Genomic DNA, 19243 nt, shown 5'->3' with positions numbered 1-19243 from the left:
GGTTGTGGCAGCAATTGCACACAGATTTCAAGTTGAAAGCTTGCTGGGAAAGAAAGCTGCTTCCCAGCCCTGTCGCCTAATCTTAGGCCTTCCCCATCATTCCAAGACCAACTAGAGATCTGTTAACTGGAGGAGCTGGGGGTGGCCTGTGGAGATCATCATCATTGATCCAGCCTCTCTGGGAAGTTTGAAGCAAAACATAAAACACACTCCCATCCAGGTGCTGCCCAGGCCTGCTTGGCTTCAACATGGCGGCTGCCTCATGTGCCCCTGGGCCATGCCCTCGACTTTTCTGAATAAATCTGTGCCTCTGTCTGCTTGTTTGCCCATTCCCTCCCAACCTCTTTCTCCGTCATGTCAGCTGGACTGTAAGCTGGTGGGGAGAGGCTAGGGTGTTTTCTTAATATTTGTGCAGTACCCAGAAAACATTAATTAATTAATCAATTAATTGATATCAAGTTAAAGAGCTGAAGTGAGATTTCAGCTGGCAACCTCCAGGCCTGCAGCTCACCCATATCACGGCACCATATTCTCTCAGCAGCAGGTGAGTCCTGGAGGCAGGTCAGGTCCAAGATGTGTCATTGCCTGAGGCAAAAGACAAGACTCTGCCTCCCTGTTGCACATAACAGAAACCAAGCTGCCTACTAGATTAATCTTCCTTTGATTATGGCAACAGAAGAGCAGGCTCAGCTTAGGCAGGACAGGCTCTGCAGCACCCACAGCTCTCCTGCAACAGAGGGGAAAGGCCAAGGGGGTGTTGCTGGTGCCTATCTTACCCCCCCCAGCAGCAGCCACCTGTCAGGTGTGAGGCAGGTGAACACCTGACCCTGCCGAAAGGGGATTAGCAGGTATTGCTGGTCAGCCGATCAACAGTGCCTGCAAAGCGCTGGACAAGATGGTGCTCTCAAATGGGCTTCTAGGAACTGACAATCAGCCAATGGTCTAATATCCAAAAGCTCCTTTCAAAGTGCTGCCCAAGCACTGCCTGTGAGGGGTGTAAGAGTTTGGCCCAGTGGTCAGATTCGGTTCCCTAGCCCTGCCTTAAACCTTAGGGAACTGTGTTTTGCTTGTTTCACTTCCCACCCTCTGTCTCCCGAAGGCACAACATTGGGACCCCTTTTGTATCCTGGCAGCAATGGAGGATGAGACTCCATTATGGGCCAAGAGGGTCTCCTTGGCTTGCACAAAGCTCCGAATCCGTTCTTTAGGGAAGGGAGCAGAGCGTAACGGCACCTCACAAACGTCAGGAACTGGAGTTGAAGATGAATGGGCTTTTCAGTAGGTCTAGGTTTCCTGGTGAAAGCTTGCTGGGAAAGAAAACTGCTTGAAGCAGGTAACTTCTTTCCCTGCTCCAGTATGTGTTTCAATTGGGAAACCTCTCTTGCTTGCAGCTTGGAGCCAACATTTTGATCTTCCTGTGTACCAACATCATTGGCATCTGCACCCACTACCCGGCTGAGGTGTCGCAGCGCCAGGCCTTCCAAGAGACCCGAGGCTACATTCAGGCACGGCTACACCTGCAACGTGAAAACCGTCAGCAGGTGAGGAGCCATTGTGGGGCCAGGATTGGGCTGCAGCCTTGAGCGGGAGTTGTGGTGGGCAGGGCTGCCAGTTAAAGGGCCAGCTTTGCCATTCAGTTCCTGATCTTGTTTGGCTGGCATTAGGCTGCTTGGGGACGAGAGAGTGCTAGAATTTTGATAATGTTGGGGGGATTGTGAATTGGGACAGAAGGAATGTTAAAGTTGGAAGAGAAGGATGAAGCGAGGATTATCTGTAACAAGGTTGAAACTGGTGCCTTTAACTTTGGTGCGTTGTGTCAACATTCTTGCTCTGAGGGGAGTATTTTGGGGGCTTTCTCTCTGGGGCAGGAGCGGCTCTTGCTATCAGTGCTGCCCCAGCATGTTGCCATGGAGATGAAGGAGGACATCAACACCAAGAAGGAGGACATGATGTTCCACAAGATCTACATCCAGAAACATGACAATGTCAGGTACCAAGCTATTGGGATATGGGGTGTGTGTTTGCATGCATGCACCCATGCCTGTGAGTGACAAGGCCTAGGAGTGGCAAGGACGTCAGTGAAACAAAGGCCATTCTACTGTAAACATGAAAAACTTAAACTGCAGAGCACTTGCTTTTCGACAAGATGTGAGCGGGTAGGTCGCTCAGTGTGCGAGGCGAGAAAATGTTGGCTGGGTTCTGGGTGGGCTCATTAAGCCAAGTAAGAAAGAGACCCCCAGGCTGTTAGCTGCTTGAAGGTTCCTATGCTCATGTCCTGTCTCTTCTCACCCCAACAGCATTCTGTTTGCTGACATTGAGGGTTTCACTAGCCTGGCGTCCCAGTGCACAGCTCAGGAACTGGTCATGACACTGAACGAGCTTTTTGCCCGTTTCGACAAGCTGGCTGCGGTAAGTGTGTCTAGCAGGATCGACCAGTGGAAGAGCTGACCTGTGTGGGAATGATGATCTGCCTGTGCTCATTGGAGGAATATGGCCCAGTCGGGGTTCCTGCAAATGTCTGCATGTTTTAAGCATACACACCTCCTTGAGCTTTATGCTTATTACAGGTGTAGCAAACACAGTTGCCGTTTTAAGAAATCCCCGTAAATGTGCAGCTCTGGTACCACCTCCTTCCCTATGTTTGTGAACAAAGCAAGTCCCTTTAAGGCACACCCCAAGTTTACTTCCCCTATAGAAGTACAGGTTTTGGCTACTGGGGGGTCTTTTTGTGGAGCAGGGGCAGAGGTATTGAACTGAGGTGAGATATCCTTGGAAGGGGCATGTTGGAGTTTGCGGTGGTGGTATTACTGACTTCCTCCTACTCCCTTGGGCAGGAGAATCATTGCCTCCGCATCAAGATCCTGGGGGACTGCTACTACTGTGTCTCTGGACTTCCAGAACCACGGGCGGACCATGCCCATTGCTGCGTGGAGATGGGCGTTGACATGATCGAGGCTATTTCGTGAGTGTGAGAGGGGAAAGCAGTCTTTGGGGCAATTTTTAAAGACTAATACATTTGTTATGGCATAAGCTTTCATCAGCTAAAGGTAAAGGGACCCTTGACAATTAAGTCCAGTTGCGAAAGACTCTGGGGTTGCGGCGCTCATCTCGCTTTAAAGGCCAAGGGAGCCAGTGTTTGTCCGCTTCCACAGATATTTTTCCGGGTCATGTGGCCACTTCATAACCCATGAAGTAAGCCCACTTCATAAACCATGGTTTAGAGTTGGCTTATTTCAAATAAACTCTGGTTAAAATTAATTGTCAAGTTTGGATGGAATGTCAAGCTTGCTAATAACTTTTGGATGGAATGTCAAGCTTGTTAATAATAATAATCATCTTCCAGTCACCTCCTCATGGTCACTCTGGAGGAGGAATGGAGATTGTGTGACCCTCACAGATGCCGTTTGCTCCCATCATGATCAGCCGTTTTATCAGGATATCTGAATCAGCGTCACAGCGTGCGTGTGAGATACAGCAGCCATGACTGTGGCAGTTTGCGCATATGCTTGACGCACAACATACAGGTGGCAACATCCTTCTTTACCGCAGGTCACAATACAGAGAGCCAAATTCGTTGCTTCTCCATTTATACAGATCACTGAATGGTTTAAAAAACTTAGTATCTCTCTCTCTCACACTTGCAGCATTCAGTTGGATGCTGGCTTGATAATAGCTTATTTGAGATAGCATCACCAGGGCTATGAAGCAGAAATATCTAATCTCAGTTCCTAGAAATGCAAAATTGTGGAACTGAATAAATCATACATGTTGGGGAAACTTCTGTTGTTCTCCCATAATGTTCTTAGTGTTGCTAAGCAGGGAGGGAGGTGCCTTGCCTTGCCCTGCCTTTGCTTCCTGACCATTCCTCAACACCCCTCCTCCTCAGCCTCAGAATCTTCATACTTCACCAGGCATTGCCTATGTAATGTCAGGATTATCTTTACAGTCATATGATCTAGAAACTTCCTTTTTGCAACACCCCCAGCCCCCCTAAAAGCCAAAGTCCTCTCAGGGTGTCAGTTCTCTGTGCCAAGCCCTGCGCTTATGCAGTGTCTCTGGAGGAAATGAGAAAGGAGAATCTCATGGGGTTATCGATGGACAGCTGTGAAACTGGAGCCCCTTCCGGAGGATCAAAATGCTTTATCTATAGGCCCATTTTTTGTAAGCCAGAAGCATCTGCAAGGTGAAGAGGTACATGATAAAAGCCAGCAATGCCACCAGCTTTGTCCTTGCATCTGAAGTCATGTGTGGATGTATTCTGTACCCCACACTGCACCATCCAAAAGCGGCAGCTGGGGTCAAAGCCGCAAGATACTTTTTGGTCCCTCGACCCTCTGGAACAGGAAGTCTGTTGCACAAGCAGAATGGCACCATTGAATACAACCCAGCGGCTTATAATGGCGTCCCACTTCTGTGAGGACTCACTCCAGTCCCAAGTAGTTGCTATATGTATGTGTAGACACATTACCCCCCCCCCCACACACACACACAAAAACTAATCTGAACAAAAACACAGAAAATAAAAAGAAGCATATGAAGTCTTCTTTCACAGGTAAATCTTAACTTGACCAACAAAACCACTAAAAAAGGGTCTAAAGATGTGCTTCAGGTATGGATATGGTGGCAAATTAATCTACAGGTATTTGAGGTTCCATATTCCGTATATTGTATAGTGAAACTTGTCTATTGATCTTAGATTATTTTGTTCTCATACCTCCATTCCCCACCCTGGCAACTTGCTTGCAGGAAGTTTCGTTCCCCATTTTAACATCAGTCGTCACCCTTAAGGGCAGTGACCTCTTTTCTTGTACCCTGCATCAGTATGACACTTTGTTGATAGTACTGTAAGCATGACACAGGCTGCATTTCTTCATGCAAATGAATTCATGGGTGTATAAAGAGGGAGAGGGGTGCTTTGACACTTCCTTTCCTCATGCTTTTCAGGCTGGTGCGTGAGGTGACGGGAGTGAATGTGAACATGCGTGTTGGGATCCACAGTGGGCGTGTACATTGTGGAGTGCTGGGGCTACGCAAGTGGCAGTTCGATGTCTGGTCCAATGATGTCACTCTGGCCAACCACATGGAGGCTGGTGGCAAAGCTGGGTAAGTCCAGTCCCCATAGGCCTGAATAAAGGCAGGGGCAGTAATGGCCAATGGTCAGGCATGATAGCAGTCAGGGGCATACCCAGGATCAAAACTGGGGGGGGGGGCAACTGCCAGGGCCAAGGCACGGGAGGGGAGGGGCCACAAAGTGGGATTGTGGGCGGGGCTACGGAGCCCAGGTGAAACTGACTCCGCTCACACTTCGCATAGCTGCCAAGTTATCCCTTTTTTTAAGGGAAATTCCCTTATGCTGAATAGGCTTCCTCGTGAGAAAAGGGAAAACTTGGCAGCTATGCACTTCGACAGTTAGACAGCCCAAGCCCAGGTGGCCCAGATGCCCACTCCTCCCTCCTTCCTTCCCTCCTTGAGTTGCCCATTCAAACAGTATGCCAGGCACTGGTATGGGCAAGGGGCCCAGGGCTGCCCCAGGCCGCCGCCGCACAGGTGCTGGGGGACTCTGGAGAATCGGCCGGAAAACCGTTCCCCCCCCCACGATCGCGGCAGACCGAAGACAAAGGCGCCCAGCCATTGGCCGGTCGGAGCTCCAAGGGCCCCAAGGCCTGGGGCAGCCCGCCTCGCGGAGCGCCGGTGCTCCAGAGGGGGAGAGGGAGATCTCCGACCGCACTGCCGTTGCCACCTCCACCCCGTCCCGGCCATCGCTGCTGCATCGCATCAGGGTCGCCCGGCCGTCAGGTGCTCCGGGGCTGGAGCGATCCAGGAAACAAGTGCGCAAGGGGTAGGGAGAGGCCCTGGCCTGTATTCGCAGAGGCGGGAGGCGGAGTACAGCCCAGCAGAGCGCGAGTTCGCCGTTCCTGCCCTCCAGCTTCCCGTCACGCTCTCTGGTCCCCGCCGCGCTTGGCCTTGCCGGAGAGCGCGACGGGGAGCTGGAGGGAGGGCGCAGCACGGTGGGTGGGAACGCCGAACTCGCGCTCCACCTCTGCCCACCAGCCCCGCCGGCAGCGCCGCTCTCGGCCACGGCTGCGCACTCCGCCAGGGTCCTGGCCATGCGGCGGGTAGCGGGCAGGCTGGCAGCACCCCTCCATGACGGCGCCCTGGGTACGCCCATGATAGCAGTAGGGAGTCCTGGAACTTGTGACTGGAGAGCCACAAAGTCTCTGTCTTTGGAGTAAAAGGAGGGGAAAGTTGGGTTGGCGGAATTAGTAAGAGGTGGCTCCATAAAGAGGAATGAGTTGATAGCTGGAACTGGAACTGTAGGGTTGTGTCTGTTGCCTGGGACAGATCATATGAAGGTGAACAGCTTGTACATGTATTTGTGGAGGCAGGGGGAGAATTTGGCTGATGTCACAAGCAGTGTCCAATAGATGCCACCTTCCCTGTCCCAAAGGCCTGCCCTATCCTTGAGGCTTGGAAGTGGGGGTTGCTGTTATCCAAAAAATGAGGCAAGAGATGTGATTATTTTTAAACAGCAGCCATTGTCCCGCTGCCACAAAGATGCATTTTTACTGGGGCAAAGTTGTCTGACCATCTCAGCCACCTCCACATGGCTCTGCCCACCTCTGTGCCTAGAGAGGCCCCATAGTTTTGCATAAACAAGCTGCTTGGTTTGGCCAGGACTTCAGCTTGCTGGTAGCATGAGCAAAACCGGGCTCTCTAGTTTTGGTGGTCATGGTCTTGACTCAATGGTGGGGAACTGGATCTCAGCTTGCAGGCCAAGCTTGACAGGTGAGTGGGGTGGACCACCCTGACAAGCACCTGATAGCAAGTGGCCCAATTTGGCCCTCATGGTTTGAAGTCAATCCTTGCAGGCAAAGTCACTGCCATCTGTTCATCCCTGGCACTCTTGCAAAGCCCTGTCCCCACTGCTTGAAGTGGCCTTGCAGACCACAAATGAGGGCCTGTGGGCTGGAGTTTCTCCACTACTGCATGGGCCAGGTGTGGTGAAGGTGACCAAAGACTGGGAAGGCTTTCATCTCTTCCCTTGGAGCTTCTCCAGTGGCTTTTCCCAGTTGCCACCTGCAGCCTCTTCACACTTCTAGTCCCTTCATTCAGCACTCTTGACCCCAACTCTCTCCCTTCTCATCTCCCCTTCTTGCACTTCTTAACCCACAAAAAGCCATCTATCATTGCCTTCCCCAGTCCTGTCTCTGTGGCTTTCAGCCATGCTGCTCCCTGTTTCTTCCTTAGTTCCTGAAGACACACCTTCGAGGCTTTCCCCTGATATTCAGCTTAGTCCACTTTTGTCTTCCCTGAAGTCCTATTGCTACCTCCTCTAATTTTACTACCCACTTACTTGCCCTTTCTGTTCAATTGCTCATTGAACCTCCCATGAGAGGTGGGAGATTCTCCTTCCTTGGGGGTTTTAAAGCAGAGGTTGGATGGCCATCTATCATGGATGATCTAGTTGAGATTCCTGCATTGCAGGGGGTTGGACTAGATGATCCCAGGGGGTACCTTCCAACTCTGCAGTTCTATGGTTCCATGATTCTGGCCTCTTGCTCTCCAGCTTCGTGGGCAGAGACCAAACCACTTACCTGTTGAATGGTATCTTCTTCCTCTCGTGAATAGTAATGGCAGTTGTAGGTGTGGCTCAGAGGGAGTAGGAGGGGGGGGGCTCCACCAGATGACTTGGCTGAGTGACAAAAGTTCTGTGATAGGCGGATCCATATTACGCGAGCTACGCTGCAGTACCTGAATGAGGACTACGAAGTGGAGCCAGGGCACGGGGGCGAGCGCAATGCATACCTTAAGGAGCACAACATCGACACCTTCTTCATCGTGGGCTGCAGCCAGAAACGAGTGAGTCCTGGAGGGGTTGGGGACTGGGGAAGAATATCACAGTAATTTGCTCTTGTGCAGGGGTCATGAAAGGCTTTCCCACCATGGCTCTTGGGCAGGTGCCCCCGTTTTCTCTGACTTTTTAAAGGGAAGTCTCTAGCCCTCCTAGAAAAAAGTTATGGAGCAAAATGTGAATATACCTTCTGAGATATATTTTTCCTGGTGCTGAGATATGTTCCCTGTTGCTTTTAGACTGCAAATGTTTGTGTATGTAGGTAGAACCAATACTGTGTGATCCCTCAGAATCACAGCAGGACATACCTCTCTTCCAATAGTAAGTCTGAGGTGGTCGGGGGTGGGAGTCTCTAAAGTTGTGTTATGCCACATTCCCCACAGCAGCCATTGTGTGTTATGCAATGCCACCCCAGTGGTAGCAATTTTGTGACTGGCACTCCCAGCATATTCTCAACATTTGATATGTGTCCCATGGCCCAAAAAAGTTGCCCCCCCCCCTCTAAGGTGTGGAGGGTTAGAAAACCTCCCTGCCAGCCAGCAGGGCGCTGCTTGTTCATGGGGAAGGTGAGCACTCTGCTATCCGAAGCTGGAGTTGTGGAAGCTGCAACTCTGGCCGGCCAAGATGAGCAGGCTTATTCCAAGGAGGGTATTGGAAAGGGCCTTCCCTCTCTCCCCATGCCCCCCCCAGCTTCTTTGTTTGCACCTCCATGGCCTGTTTTTCTCTCCAACAGAAAGAGGAGAAGGCCATCTTAGCCAAGCTGCAGAGGGCTCAGGCCAATTCTACCGAAGGACTGGTGCCTCGCTGGGTGCCTGAGCGCTCCTTCCCCAGGACAAAGGACTCTAAGGCCTTCCGACAGATGGTGAGTGCCAGTGAGGGATGGAGGGAGGGCTTGCTTTGAGCGCACATCCAGCCAAGGGGGTGGAAGCAAAAGGCAACTGGGCTTTGATCACGTTACACGTCTGCTTGCAGGTCCCGGGTGGGTAATGGTCTGTTGTGTTCATTTTACACTATGCATTTATTATCCTTAGCGAAAGAGACGGAAGCCCCCACAAGCGCCTGCTCTCACGAATGTTTAAGCACAGAGGGTTGTAGCCAGCTTAAGAGTAGACCTGTTGAAATTCATGGACCTAGATTAAGCCATGTCTTAATTTCAATGGGTCTGCTCTGAGCCAGGCTAGCATTGGCTACAACCCATAGTGACCATGGCAAAAGCCTTGCCTGTGTTGGCTTTTCTGACTGTGTGGCAAGGTGTTCACATGGCAGCATGTGCAGGAACTGGTCTCTTTGATTCTCATTATTGGCGCAGATGAAACGGATGTCTCTTACTGAGTCCAGTATTAATCTACTTTGCCCAACTTGATTGGCAAAAGGGCTTTGGGTGGGGATCTTTCCAAGCGCCGCTTATGTGAGCTCCTTTTACCGGAGAGGCTGGGGAGCATGGTGAAATCTACACACCCAGAGCCTCTCTCTGCTACCATTTGGGCTCCTCCACACGGGCTCTTCAATGCCAGTCCAAATGCCTTAAAACATCCTCAGAGTGCTTTAGAAGGGAGCCACCAATAGCTTCCCTCTTTGGTGGCATGGGTGGCGCAGTGAAGAAATCCATCTTGCTTGATTCTGCAACTTGCGGTGGAGCAAAGGAGAAAGTATGTGGAATTAAGGTAGAGGATTTCTCTGGGGCTTCTGTGCATTGAGGCTGTTTATAGGTCAGAGCAGCACCTTGACTTGTGCCAAAGAGACAATAGTGAGCCTTGTGCCAAAGGAGCTGGCCCAGAATGAGGGGGGGGTGGTGGTGATAGGGTGGGAGTAGCTCTTGAAGGCCATAGGCCATAACCATAAAGTGACTTCCAGTGCAGTTGGATTACCGGCCATAAAACTGAAGGTGTCACATGCCAGAGTTACAGTTTTATCCCACTTGCAGCAAATTGCACCCATGAGAACCAGGCTGTTCCTGATCCCAGCAGCTGAGAAAGCAAATAATGTCCCCACCCTTTATGTGATGTACAGATACTGTAATATATTTGATGCTCAACAAGCAGGCTGTTTTTCTCTTTCCTTGTGGCATGGGCCAGTTGGAGGCTTTGGGCTGAATCTGCTCAAGTAATTTTTCTAAGATCATGTGGATGGCATATATATATATATATATATATATATATATATATATATATATATATATAGTGGAAGGTCCTCCTCTACCTCCCTCCCAGCTCAGCATGAACCTACCCATGTTTCAAGAACTTCCTTGGAGACTCTGTTCTTCCTGAACCCTTTTGCCATTTGAAGTGAATTGAGGGCAGAGTTACTTGGGGTACGACTCCTTGGTGGTGGAATCCAAACTCTGGAAGTCCCTCCCAAGGGATATTCACGCTTTCCCTGATCTCTGTTAATTTTTGCTGCTGTTATTGACCTAGGCTGTGCCATCCCAGGATGCCCTCAAAGCTGGAAGAGAATCTCCCACCTTCTGCTAGCTTTTGGTCATTGTTTATTGCTGGTAACTTGATTGATTGATTAGTTCTTGATTATTATTATTTTTTTAAAAAAAACATTAAGTGCCCCCTCCAATTATATTTATATGGGTTCTTATTGTTAACCACTGTGTAGATAAAGGTAAGGGTAAAGGTCCAGTCGTGACCGACTCGGGGATTGCGGCGCTCATCTCGCGTTATTGGCCGAGGGAGCCGGCGTATAGCTTCCAGGTCATGTGGCCAGCATGACAAAGCCGCTTCTGGCGAACCAGAGCAGCACACAGAAACACCATTTACCTTCCTGCCGTTTACCTATTTATCTACTTGCACTTTGACGTGCTTTCAAACTGCTAGGTTGGCAGTAGCTGGGATCGAGCAACGAGACCTCACCCCGTCACGGGGATTTGAACCGCCGACCTTCTGATCGGCAAGCCCTAGGCTCAGTGGTTTAACCCACAGTCCCACCCGCGTCCCTACTGTGTAGATGCTTTGGCTCAAAAAGGCAGGATATAAATTTTCTAATAAATAAAAGCCTAGATCCATATGGAGATATTGAGTAGCACCGCTTTTTAACTTTGGAGAGGAACTGGCTTTTGAAATGAGATGCCGGTGCACCAGATGTCCAAGAGTCTGCTTGGGTGCTGCAGCAGACACCAAGAAGCATAGGGAATCTCCTCAATGTGTGTTTTTGAATATGTGTGTGGAATGAAGCCTGCTGTCTTTCTATCTAGGAGTATCCTCCATGAGGACAGCAGAAAGGCAGATAAGTAGACTACACCACCAGCACAGATCCAGCTATTCACCCTGTCAACCTTTTGGAGGCTAGATGACCAATGTTAAAAGGAAATCTATTGATACCATGCAGATAGGGGAGATCTGATGTATTGTGTGTTGTGTGATCTGATGTGTTGTGTTTTCCCTTGAGATAATCATCCTGAGAGACAAGCTAGTTGGTCAAAGGAGGTGTCAAATATCCTACAAACAAGAGAACAAAATTATTTTTTTGCCTTTTTTTGGAAAGAAAAGTTTTGGAAGGAATTGGGATTAAAGTAGGACAACATTGGTAGAGCAAATATGCTGCATGCAGATGGTTCCTGGCATCAGTCCTTCTCCTGCTATCAACCACCACAGCCAACAGCTCTCTCTCTCCCACCCTTTTCTTCCCACCCGCCAGCCCCTCGCCCTGGAATCTTCTTTCCCCGGAGTCTTTCCTACTTCCTTCCTGTGACCTCAGCACAATGCACTTGCTTTTCTAAGTCTCCCTCCTCCCAGCCCTATTTTGCTTTATCAATTGCATGCAGCATTGTTACAGCAACAGTTGTTCCACACGGGGGCAGGTACTGTTCCCAGTTTGTGTGTGACTGGGAGGGGGAGATTTAGAAACTAACATGGCTATGACCATTATCTTGATGTACTGGCTAACTTTAAGACTTTGGAAGCATTTAAAAATAAAAAATAAGTTACTACATTCTCATACCAGTGACAAACTTAGTTGGTCTCCAAGGTGCTACTGGAAGGATTTTTTTTTAAAAAAAATTATTTTGTTTCGACTACGGCAGACCAACATGGCTACCTACCTGTTACTACATGTTGTTTGCTTTGTGAGATTCTCACAAAAAGCCAAGGTAACAACCTATTTAAATAGCTGGGATAGGGATAGCTCAGTCAGTAGAGCATAAGAGACTTAGTCTCAGGGGTGTGGGTTCGAGTCCCATGTTGGGCAAAATATTCCTGCATTGCAGGGGGTTGGAACCTTGTGGTTCTATGACTCTATGAATTGAGTGAGGCCTTAGCATGAAATCTACCAGCTTCTGCACAATCCTGAGAGACTTGGCTTTTATTTTAAACACAACAAAAAGCAAGTTTGTAGTCCCCACAGCCCTTGTGTGAATGAGAAAATACAGATGGCTAAATTTTCAGCTCTCATGGCCAGTGTGTGACCCACAAGACCCTTTAAGCTGATCACCAGAGGTCTTACCAATGCTTAAGCAAACTGTGTGACATTTTAATTCTGAGTATCTGCAGAATGACCTTGGCTGTGCCTCTACACACATGTTCCACGGCTATGAGGGCCCTCATTGTTAGATGTTGATAAGTTTGTCACAGAGCCTGACCACATCTGAAGGGGTCCAATTGTGCCACAAAATATACTCCCAGCCCACAGACATGTTTCTCGAGAATAGAGGGCAGATCCACCGATACTGAAGCTGTCTTTCCCTGGTTTCAAAACCAAAGAGTGTTGGGGGGTTTTAAGTGAGACTTTGTGCATTGCAACAGTTGTTTGTTCTCACTGCACCGTCCTTTTTCTGGAAAAATCCCATTTGCCCTGCATAAATAAAACATGGCTGTCTAGGGATTTTAAACACTGTCAGCTCCCCATGGAGGTTGTTTCTTTAATGCAATATCTATCCAGACTTCTTAGTCACTATGACCTATCATTTCTTAGACTATCTCAGTTTCTGGCAATAGAAAACTTGTATGCAGAACCTTGTAGCTGCTACCCTGATTTCTGCAGTGTAAAGTGTGAATTGAGCAAGATTTAAAGCCAATTTGCATAATTCCCGAGTTTTAAAAACCTACCACTACCACTTAATGTGCTGCTCTTCATCATATTGTCACAGTTTGCTGGTTGCTAAGGGACGACCCGTGGTCTTGTGTCATTCCCTGTGAAGGGTTGCTGTTAATTTGTTGATTGCTTGATTGCAGGTTGTTGCTATGGCACTGGTTGCTCAGTGGACTTTGTGGGTTGGCATCTGTTGCCATGGCATTCTTTGCATCTTGGGAGGAGCTTCATTAGCACGGTAGGAGGAGCTACTCTGCCAGTGGTGGCAGCCCATTGTCTGACATGGTTTGGTAGTGGCTGATTGGTTGCCACGATCCTGGTGGCTGTTGCATGATCTGGCAGTGCCCTTTGCTCCCAGCATCTGTTGTGGTTGTGGTTTAGCTAATTCAATGCAGTGGAATGGTTTTTGTTGGTGGTTCTGGTGCCTCACTTGTGCTCGGGGCCTAGGAGTGAAGCAGTTTGGGGTCACTTCAGCCCTGCATGAATTTCTGAGTTACTTACCTTTTCTTCTAATTATGGTTGGATCACTTCCTCCTCAGATTAAGCCCTACTTGGCCAAAGGTGGGAGGGCACCAGCAACACCCTTCCCCCCCCCAATGCCCCCCATACCTGCTCCCAGATTTCTCACATTCAGGTCTGGAAAGAGATTAAAAGTGCATTCAGCTGGATGATGACCAGGAACTCTCTGCATGTTGGGCATGTGGCAAGGCGGGGCCAGTGCTTCTTCCATACACAGCCTAGCCCTTATGAGTTTGGCTCAAGCACCTGAAAAGGACTTTAGACTTACGGCTATCCTGTTGAAGAGGAACCTGCTTTCAGAGGCTGTTGGATTCCCGAGAGGCCTTGGGCAGTTTGGGGCTAGTGTTTTGCTCTGTGGAACATGGAGGTGACTCAGGCAAGTGAAATAATCACTTCCACTAGAAAGAGTCCATTTGCTGCACCGGCTAGCATGGTGTTGGCAGTAGCGAATCCAACCAAACACAGGTAACTGCTTATGATTGCCATTATTGACACAGAGTAGATTCAGTGAAGGATCAACACTTCCACCTCACCATTGTAACCTCACAATGCCACCCAGTGGAGGGTATGTCACCTTCTCCATCTGAGCCCCTAGACTCCCCAGAGGCCAGCTACGACTTATTTGCTAATCATTTCAAAGACAGAATTCCTCATATCTGCACTGACTGGAATGCCTTCTTTACTGCAGTATCTGTGATCATGTTCAGAACAGGCACTGAGTCACATTTTGTCGCTGAGGCCTGAGGCTGCTCTGAGGGATGGGGGCAGCTCAATCCTTGCCCTTCCTGTCTCCTTACATCTGCCTGGGGCAGTTTCATCAGCTGCGTCTAGGGGCTATAAATGTCTCTTTCTGAGATAAGACTACTGTACCTTTTAAAGAAAATTGAGATAGAACCATTTTCCTGCATTGCAGAGGATTGGACTAGATAACCCTTGGGGTTCCTTCCAACTTTACAGTTTTATGATTCTATGACCATTCTTGGTAAGGGGCATCCAAAGATCCCCCCCCCAGGCATTTTGGGGCAAGGTTCTTGAACTGAAACTCAGTCCAGACGGGATGGAGCTACTATGCATGGCTTATCTGTCCAAGAAAGGGTGGTTCAGCCTGTTCTGGCTGCGGGTAAGGATTAGATCTGTCTTGGTATGCTATTAGGATTGACGTTATCTTTTGGTGGGGAACCCAGTGGCTTTCTTGGCTTCGAGATCCTTTTTACCACCTTGGGTGGTACACCAGATGTGATTTCTCCTTGGCCGAGATTCCAAGCTGTAATTTAGTATGCACTGATAACATCCCATTTTGATTACTGTATTTAGTGAGCTATTTGAGGAGCCCCCTTAGAAGCTTCAGGTGGTTTAAAATACTGAAGATTGTTGCTGGGAATTTGGGGTTTTGATTGTCTCTCACCAGTTTTGAAAAGAACTGTGCTGGCTTCCTGTCTGCTTTTAGGCACGATTCAAAGTTCTGGTTTTGACCTTCAGGTCTCTAAATTACTTGGGATGAGGGTGACTTTGGAAGCCCATTTTCAAGTGCTCTCTCCATCTAAGGAGAGGTGGGAGGGGAGCTAAGATGGAACTCTCTCTCTGTTTGCACCCTGTCTTTGAAATGTGTTCCCCAAAAGAGATTTGCCTTGCACTGACTTGGTTTATCTTCTCAGCAGCAGGTAAATACCATTCCCCCCCCAGGTCTTTTTGCTACTGTTGTGTCCTGATCTTATGTGGTTTTAATAGCTGTATGTTATGCTCTGCTGTTTTAATATTTTACATAGCTATTTATTATTATTATTATTACTACTACTACTACTACTACTATTCATATTTTATTTTTATCCCACCTTTTCTCCAAGGAAATCAAGTTGGTATTCATGGTTCTCCCCCTCCCCAGTTTAGGTTGAGAGGTGGTGACTAGCCCAAGGTCAGCCAGTAGGTTTCATGGCTGAGTGGGGATTTGGTCTCCCAGGTCCTAGTCCAGCACTCTAACCACTATACCACATTAGCAGTACAGTATTTTGGTGAAGCAATACTTAGCAGGATTTTAAACAATTCCCAACCCACCAACTGATTGACAGGTGTGTGTGTGTGTGTGTGTGTGTGTGTGTGTGTGGTTTGGGGGATATGACCCCAGAGGCCTAATTGGACACCCTAATGGACCAAGGCGCTGGAGATTCCCCACCCCCCTCAAAAATAAATAAATAAATATTGCAGGTATTGCATGACTAATAGCATTCCCTCACAGTTGTTAGCCATCTCTGCACTTTAGACATTCACAGTAAAGATTGTGTGATTATATTTTAATGTTCTAAAAAGATCACAAGTTCTACATTTTTTGTGCATGTGTATACAATTTTCTTAAAATCTGCTGTGAACACTTGAATGATAGCCACACTGTGGAGAAGTCTTCTAGCAAAGATCTGATGGGCATCCATGCTTTTGACCTTCTGGTGTCTCTTGAATACTGTTTTTAGGCCAACAGGCTTTTGCAGCTATTTAATTAGCCAGTCACTTGGATGATTTTTTGAATTGTTTTTAATGGCGCTTAATATCTTGGTGTTGCAAACCACCCTTGTATTTAAAGATAAGGTGGTACAAAAATGCTTTTATGAATAAATATAAGTATCTGTTTCCTCTCTGTGTCTCCCTCTCCTTTCTCAGGGTATTGATGATTCCAGCAAAGACAAGTGAGTATCTTGCCTGGCTCTTGGGACCCTAGCAGCAGGTAGGGAGGCTGTGCCAGTTAGAGCCCTTTGCCTGTGTTGTGACGGTCTGGGAGCTGATTCTGCAACGAGTGGCGAGATGAATGTGGGGGGAAGGACTTCACTGGCAAGGCTTGCTTTGCTGCCGCTTGATGCCCCCACAACTAGTCATAAAACTGGGACATCTGCCTCTTGCAGCCGAAGCACACAGGAGGCCCTGAACCCTGAAGATGAAGTTGATGAGTTTCTGGGCAGAGCCATTGATGCTCGAAGCATTGACCAGCTGCGCAAGGACCATGTCAAACGCTTCCTGCTCACTTTCCAGAAGCCAGAGTTGGAGAAGAAGGTATCTTCCCATTTGCTTCTGGAGTCTTCAGCTTTCAGTCTGGACATGGGAATCCCACACCCCTCTGCTCCAGTTCAGGCAGAGCCACCCCCACTCCCCACTGGTAACTTCCCTTTCTCTTCTCCTTCCCCCTTGCAGTATTCCAAAAAGGTGGATACCCGCTTTGGCGGCTACGTGGCTTGCACCGTGCTTGTCTTCTGCTTCGTTTGCTGCATCCAGATTGTCATCTTCCCGCAGTGAGTGACACATCTGCAAGAGTACGTTCGTCATGTACTCTTTCTGCAAACGTGGTACATTCATGCCCATGTGTGCATGTTCACAGGATCCCAGTACTGTATGTGCAATGGGTCTGCATCCTACGCTTCTCCATTGCTGCATACAGGGCAGTCTCTAGCAGGTCGGGCGCCCTGGCGCTGAGGGGCAGAAATCGCTCTGGCGGCCCCGCCCTTGCAGGGCGCAGCATGGCTTCCACGTGGCTTTGCCGCGCAGCGCCCCACCTACCGGCCCAGCGCCCTGCGCCACCGGGACTCTACCTAGAGCCGGCCCTGGCTGCATATGGTAGCCATAGGCGAGGTAAGGTGGCATGTACAGATGCATAGTCCTAAGCACCCCTAGTTCTCATAAAGGCTTATTATGAACTACTTGCCATAATGTGCCACCAGCAGATGCACAGGACCCTCAAGCCGCTGATTCCCAATCCAGGCACACCCTGACATTGGAAGGAATTGGGCCAAGGGAACCTCAAAGTCATAGGAAGCTGCTTTCTACTAATTCCAACTCTAGACCCCTTCTTGCTCATTATTGTCAGCACCAGCTGGTGGAAGCTCTCCAAGATTTCAGACGGGAGTCTTTCCGATCCCTGCCTGGAGACACCCGGGATTGAGCACGGGACTTCCTGCATGCAAAGCAGGTGTCGTACCACTAAACCGCAGGCCTTCTCTCAACTCCATCTCCCTGTCCACAGGTGTGGAGAAATGCTGCTTGAACCATTGGGTTTCAGTTTCCAATTGGATAACCCAAGATATCCCTCATATATTTAGCCAACTCTGCCTGGATTCCAGTCACATTGTGGCCTGGATTCCGGCCACAAATGTTTTAGGGGAAGAGGAGGGAAGAATTTCAGTTGCTGTTATTAGGGAGCATAGATGTGCTGTCTATCTGTGAGCCTATTTACACTTTGAACCATGACACCCAAGTTCCCACTCTCACCCGTGTTACACACTGATACAGAAGGGGTTGGCAAATGCCACGGGACAACATTGTGAGAAAAGGCGATATGCTAGACTGATTAAATGTCTAATTTGGGGATATCCCTGAGCGAAGGAGGGGTAAATGAGGAAGAGGGGAGAGCACAGTCTGTGGTTGTGGAGGTTTTTGCTTCCAGGCTGATTTTTAAGCAAAAAGAGGAGGAGAAGTTACTTACCAACACAGCCAAACTGGTCTTGGGAGTCAGGGGTCACAACAAGTGGAAAACCCACACAATACACTATTTTAAAATTTAACATTCTGTCTTGCAACAATAGCCACAATATTATTAACTTACACAGTACTTCTGCCTTCCCCACACCTGGGGCCTGGATCTTGTTGGGACCACAATTCTATCATCCCTGACCATTGGCCATACTGACAGGGACTGATGGGAGTTGGAGTCCACCAACATTTGATGAGTGGTGGAAAGCCACACGCATTATGGTGTTCTCCTGACTGGTGGGGCTTATTCTGCCTTGTCTCCCCGCAGCTCCCCTCTGATGCTTGGCGCCTACATCAGCATCTTTGTCATCCTGGCCACCATCCTTTTTGTCTGTGCCATCTACTCCTGCCTTGGCGTGAGTGATTTTCTCTTCATTGGGGCCCCATGTCTTTGTGACTCCTTAAGGACTATCTTCCCTCCGCCAGCCCTTGGACCCTACCTGGAAACACCCCTTATTCCTTTGGAGGGTGCAGTCTGGTTCTATGCCACAGCGTCACCCCCAGCCCCTTCAGCCCTGGATATGCTGTCCTGTTGTCAGATTGGGCTCCTGTCCATTGAAGGGTGAGGAAAGGCAAAGCAAGTCCGCAGCCCCTGAGTTGCTCAGGCCAATGGACAAGCTGGGTCGGGAAGGTTTTACATGGATCTGAGAGAATCTTCTGACTGTACTGTAGCTAAGAGGCTTTCTGGCTAATCTCCCTGCAGTTTCCTCTTCAGACCAGTCAGAACACAGGAAGCTAACTTCTATACCAAGCCAGACTATTGGTTCTCCTGGTGCTGCCCTGGCTGGCAACTGTTCTCTAAGGTCTCTCAAACCTGCTCTGTTCAACTGGTCATGCCAGGAAATGGGCCTGGAACCTTCTGCATACCAAGCAGGAGCTCTGCCACTTGAGTGTGCAAGCTAAATCCCCACCTGTTATCACCTGGGTTCAGAACCTGCTGTGGGTTTGAATGCTAACACCTGATTCTGGTGAGGGGGCAGTCAAGGCTTCCACTTTCCTGGAGCCGCCCCTTGTTCTAGCCTCTTGGGCATAACGGGGTGTGTGGTGCCCCCCCCATCTCATAAGACCTCTCATGACTCCCTACAGCCTTTTCCAGCCGCCTTGCAGCGTGTCTCCCGCAAGATTATCCAGTCGCGAATGAACAGCACGATTGCTGGTGTTGCTGTCATCCTGCTGGTCTTCATCTCTGCTTTTGTTAACATGGTATGAGGGTTGGGAGAGGTGGGCAGGTCTTGCAGTGAGGTCTTGACTGGTGTGGGGACAGTCGAGAACCGAGGCAATATGGGAGTCAGGAAAGAACACAAAGGTTGCTTTAGGCTGGAGATACACACGAGA

General features: G+C 49.1%; 1 protein-coding gene across 6 annotated transcripts in view; it reads left to right on the top strand.

Annotated features, from left to right (window-relative positions):
• Positions 1-19243, top strand: part of ADCY6 (adenylate cyclase 6) — a 54440-nt gene that overhangs the window by 10789 nt on the left and 24408 nt on the right. For 5 of the 6 annotated variants that reach the window (XM_060272144.1, XM_060272145.1, XM_060272148.1 and 2 more), the window contains 13 exons: positions 1392-1541; positions 1869-1990; positions 2298-2409; positions 2835-2962; positions 4945-5103; positions 7719-7860; positions 8586-8714; positions 16052-16077; positions 16291-16438; positions 16577-16674; positions 17247-17402; positions 18177-18264; positions 18995-19111. In XM_060272144.1, the coding sequence (XP_060128127.1) occupies positions 1392-1541; positions 1869-1990; positions 2298-2409; positions 2835-2962; positions 4945-5103; positions 7719-7860; positions 8586-8714; positions 16052-16077; positions 16291-16438; positions 16577-16674; positions 17247-17402; positions 18177-18264; positions 18995-19111 (1575 nt within the window). The remainder of the gene's footprint in view (positions 1-1391; positions 1542-1868; positions 1991-2297; positions 2410-2834; positions 2963-4944; positions 5104-7718; positions 7861-8585; positions 8715-16051; positions 16078-16290; positions 16439-16576; positions 16675-17246; positions 17403-18176; positions 18265-18994; positions 19112-19243) is intronic. The other variant, XM_035101118.2, reaches the window with a different exon arrangement.

This window comes from Zootoca vivipara, chromosome 2 (genome assembly GCF_963506605.1).
Source record: "Zootoca vivipara chromosome 2, rZooViv1.1, whole genome shotgun sequence".
Taxonomy (NCBI): domain Eukaryota; kingdom Metazoa; phylum Chordata; class Lepidosauria; order Squamata; family Lacertidae; genus Zootoca; species Zootoca vivipara.
The sequence above is the reverse complement of the archived record's forward strand: the minus strand, read 5'-3'. Positions and strand labels throughout refer to the sequence as shown.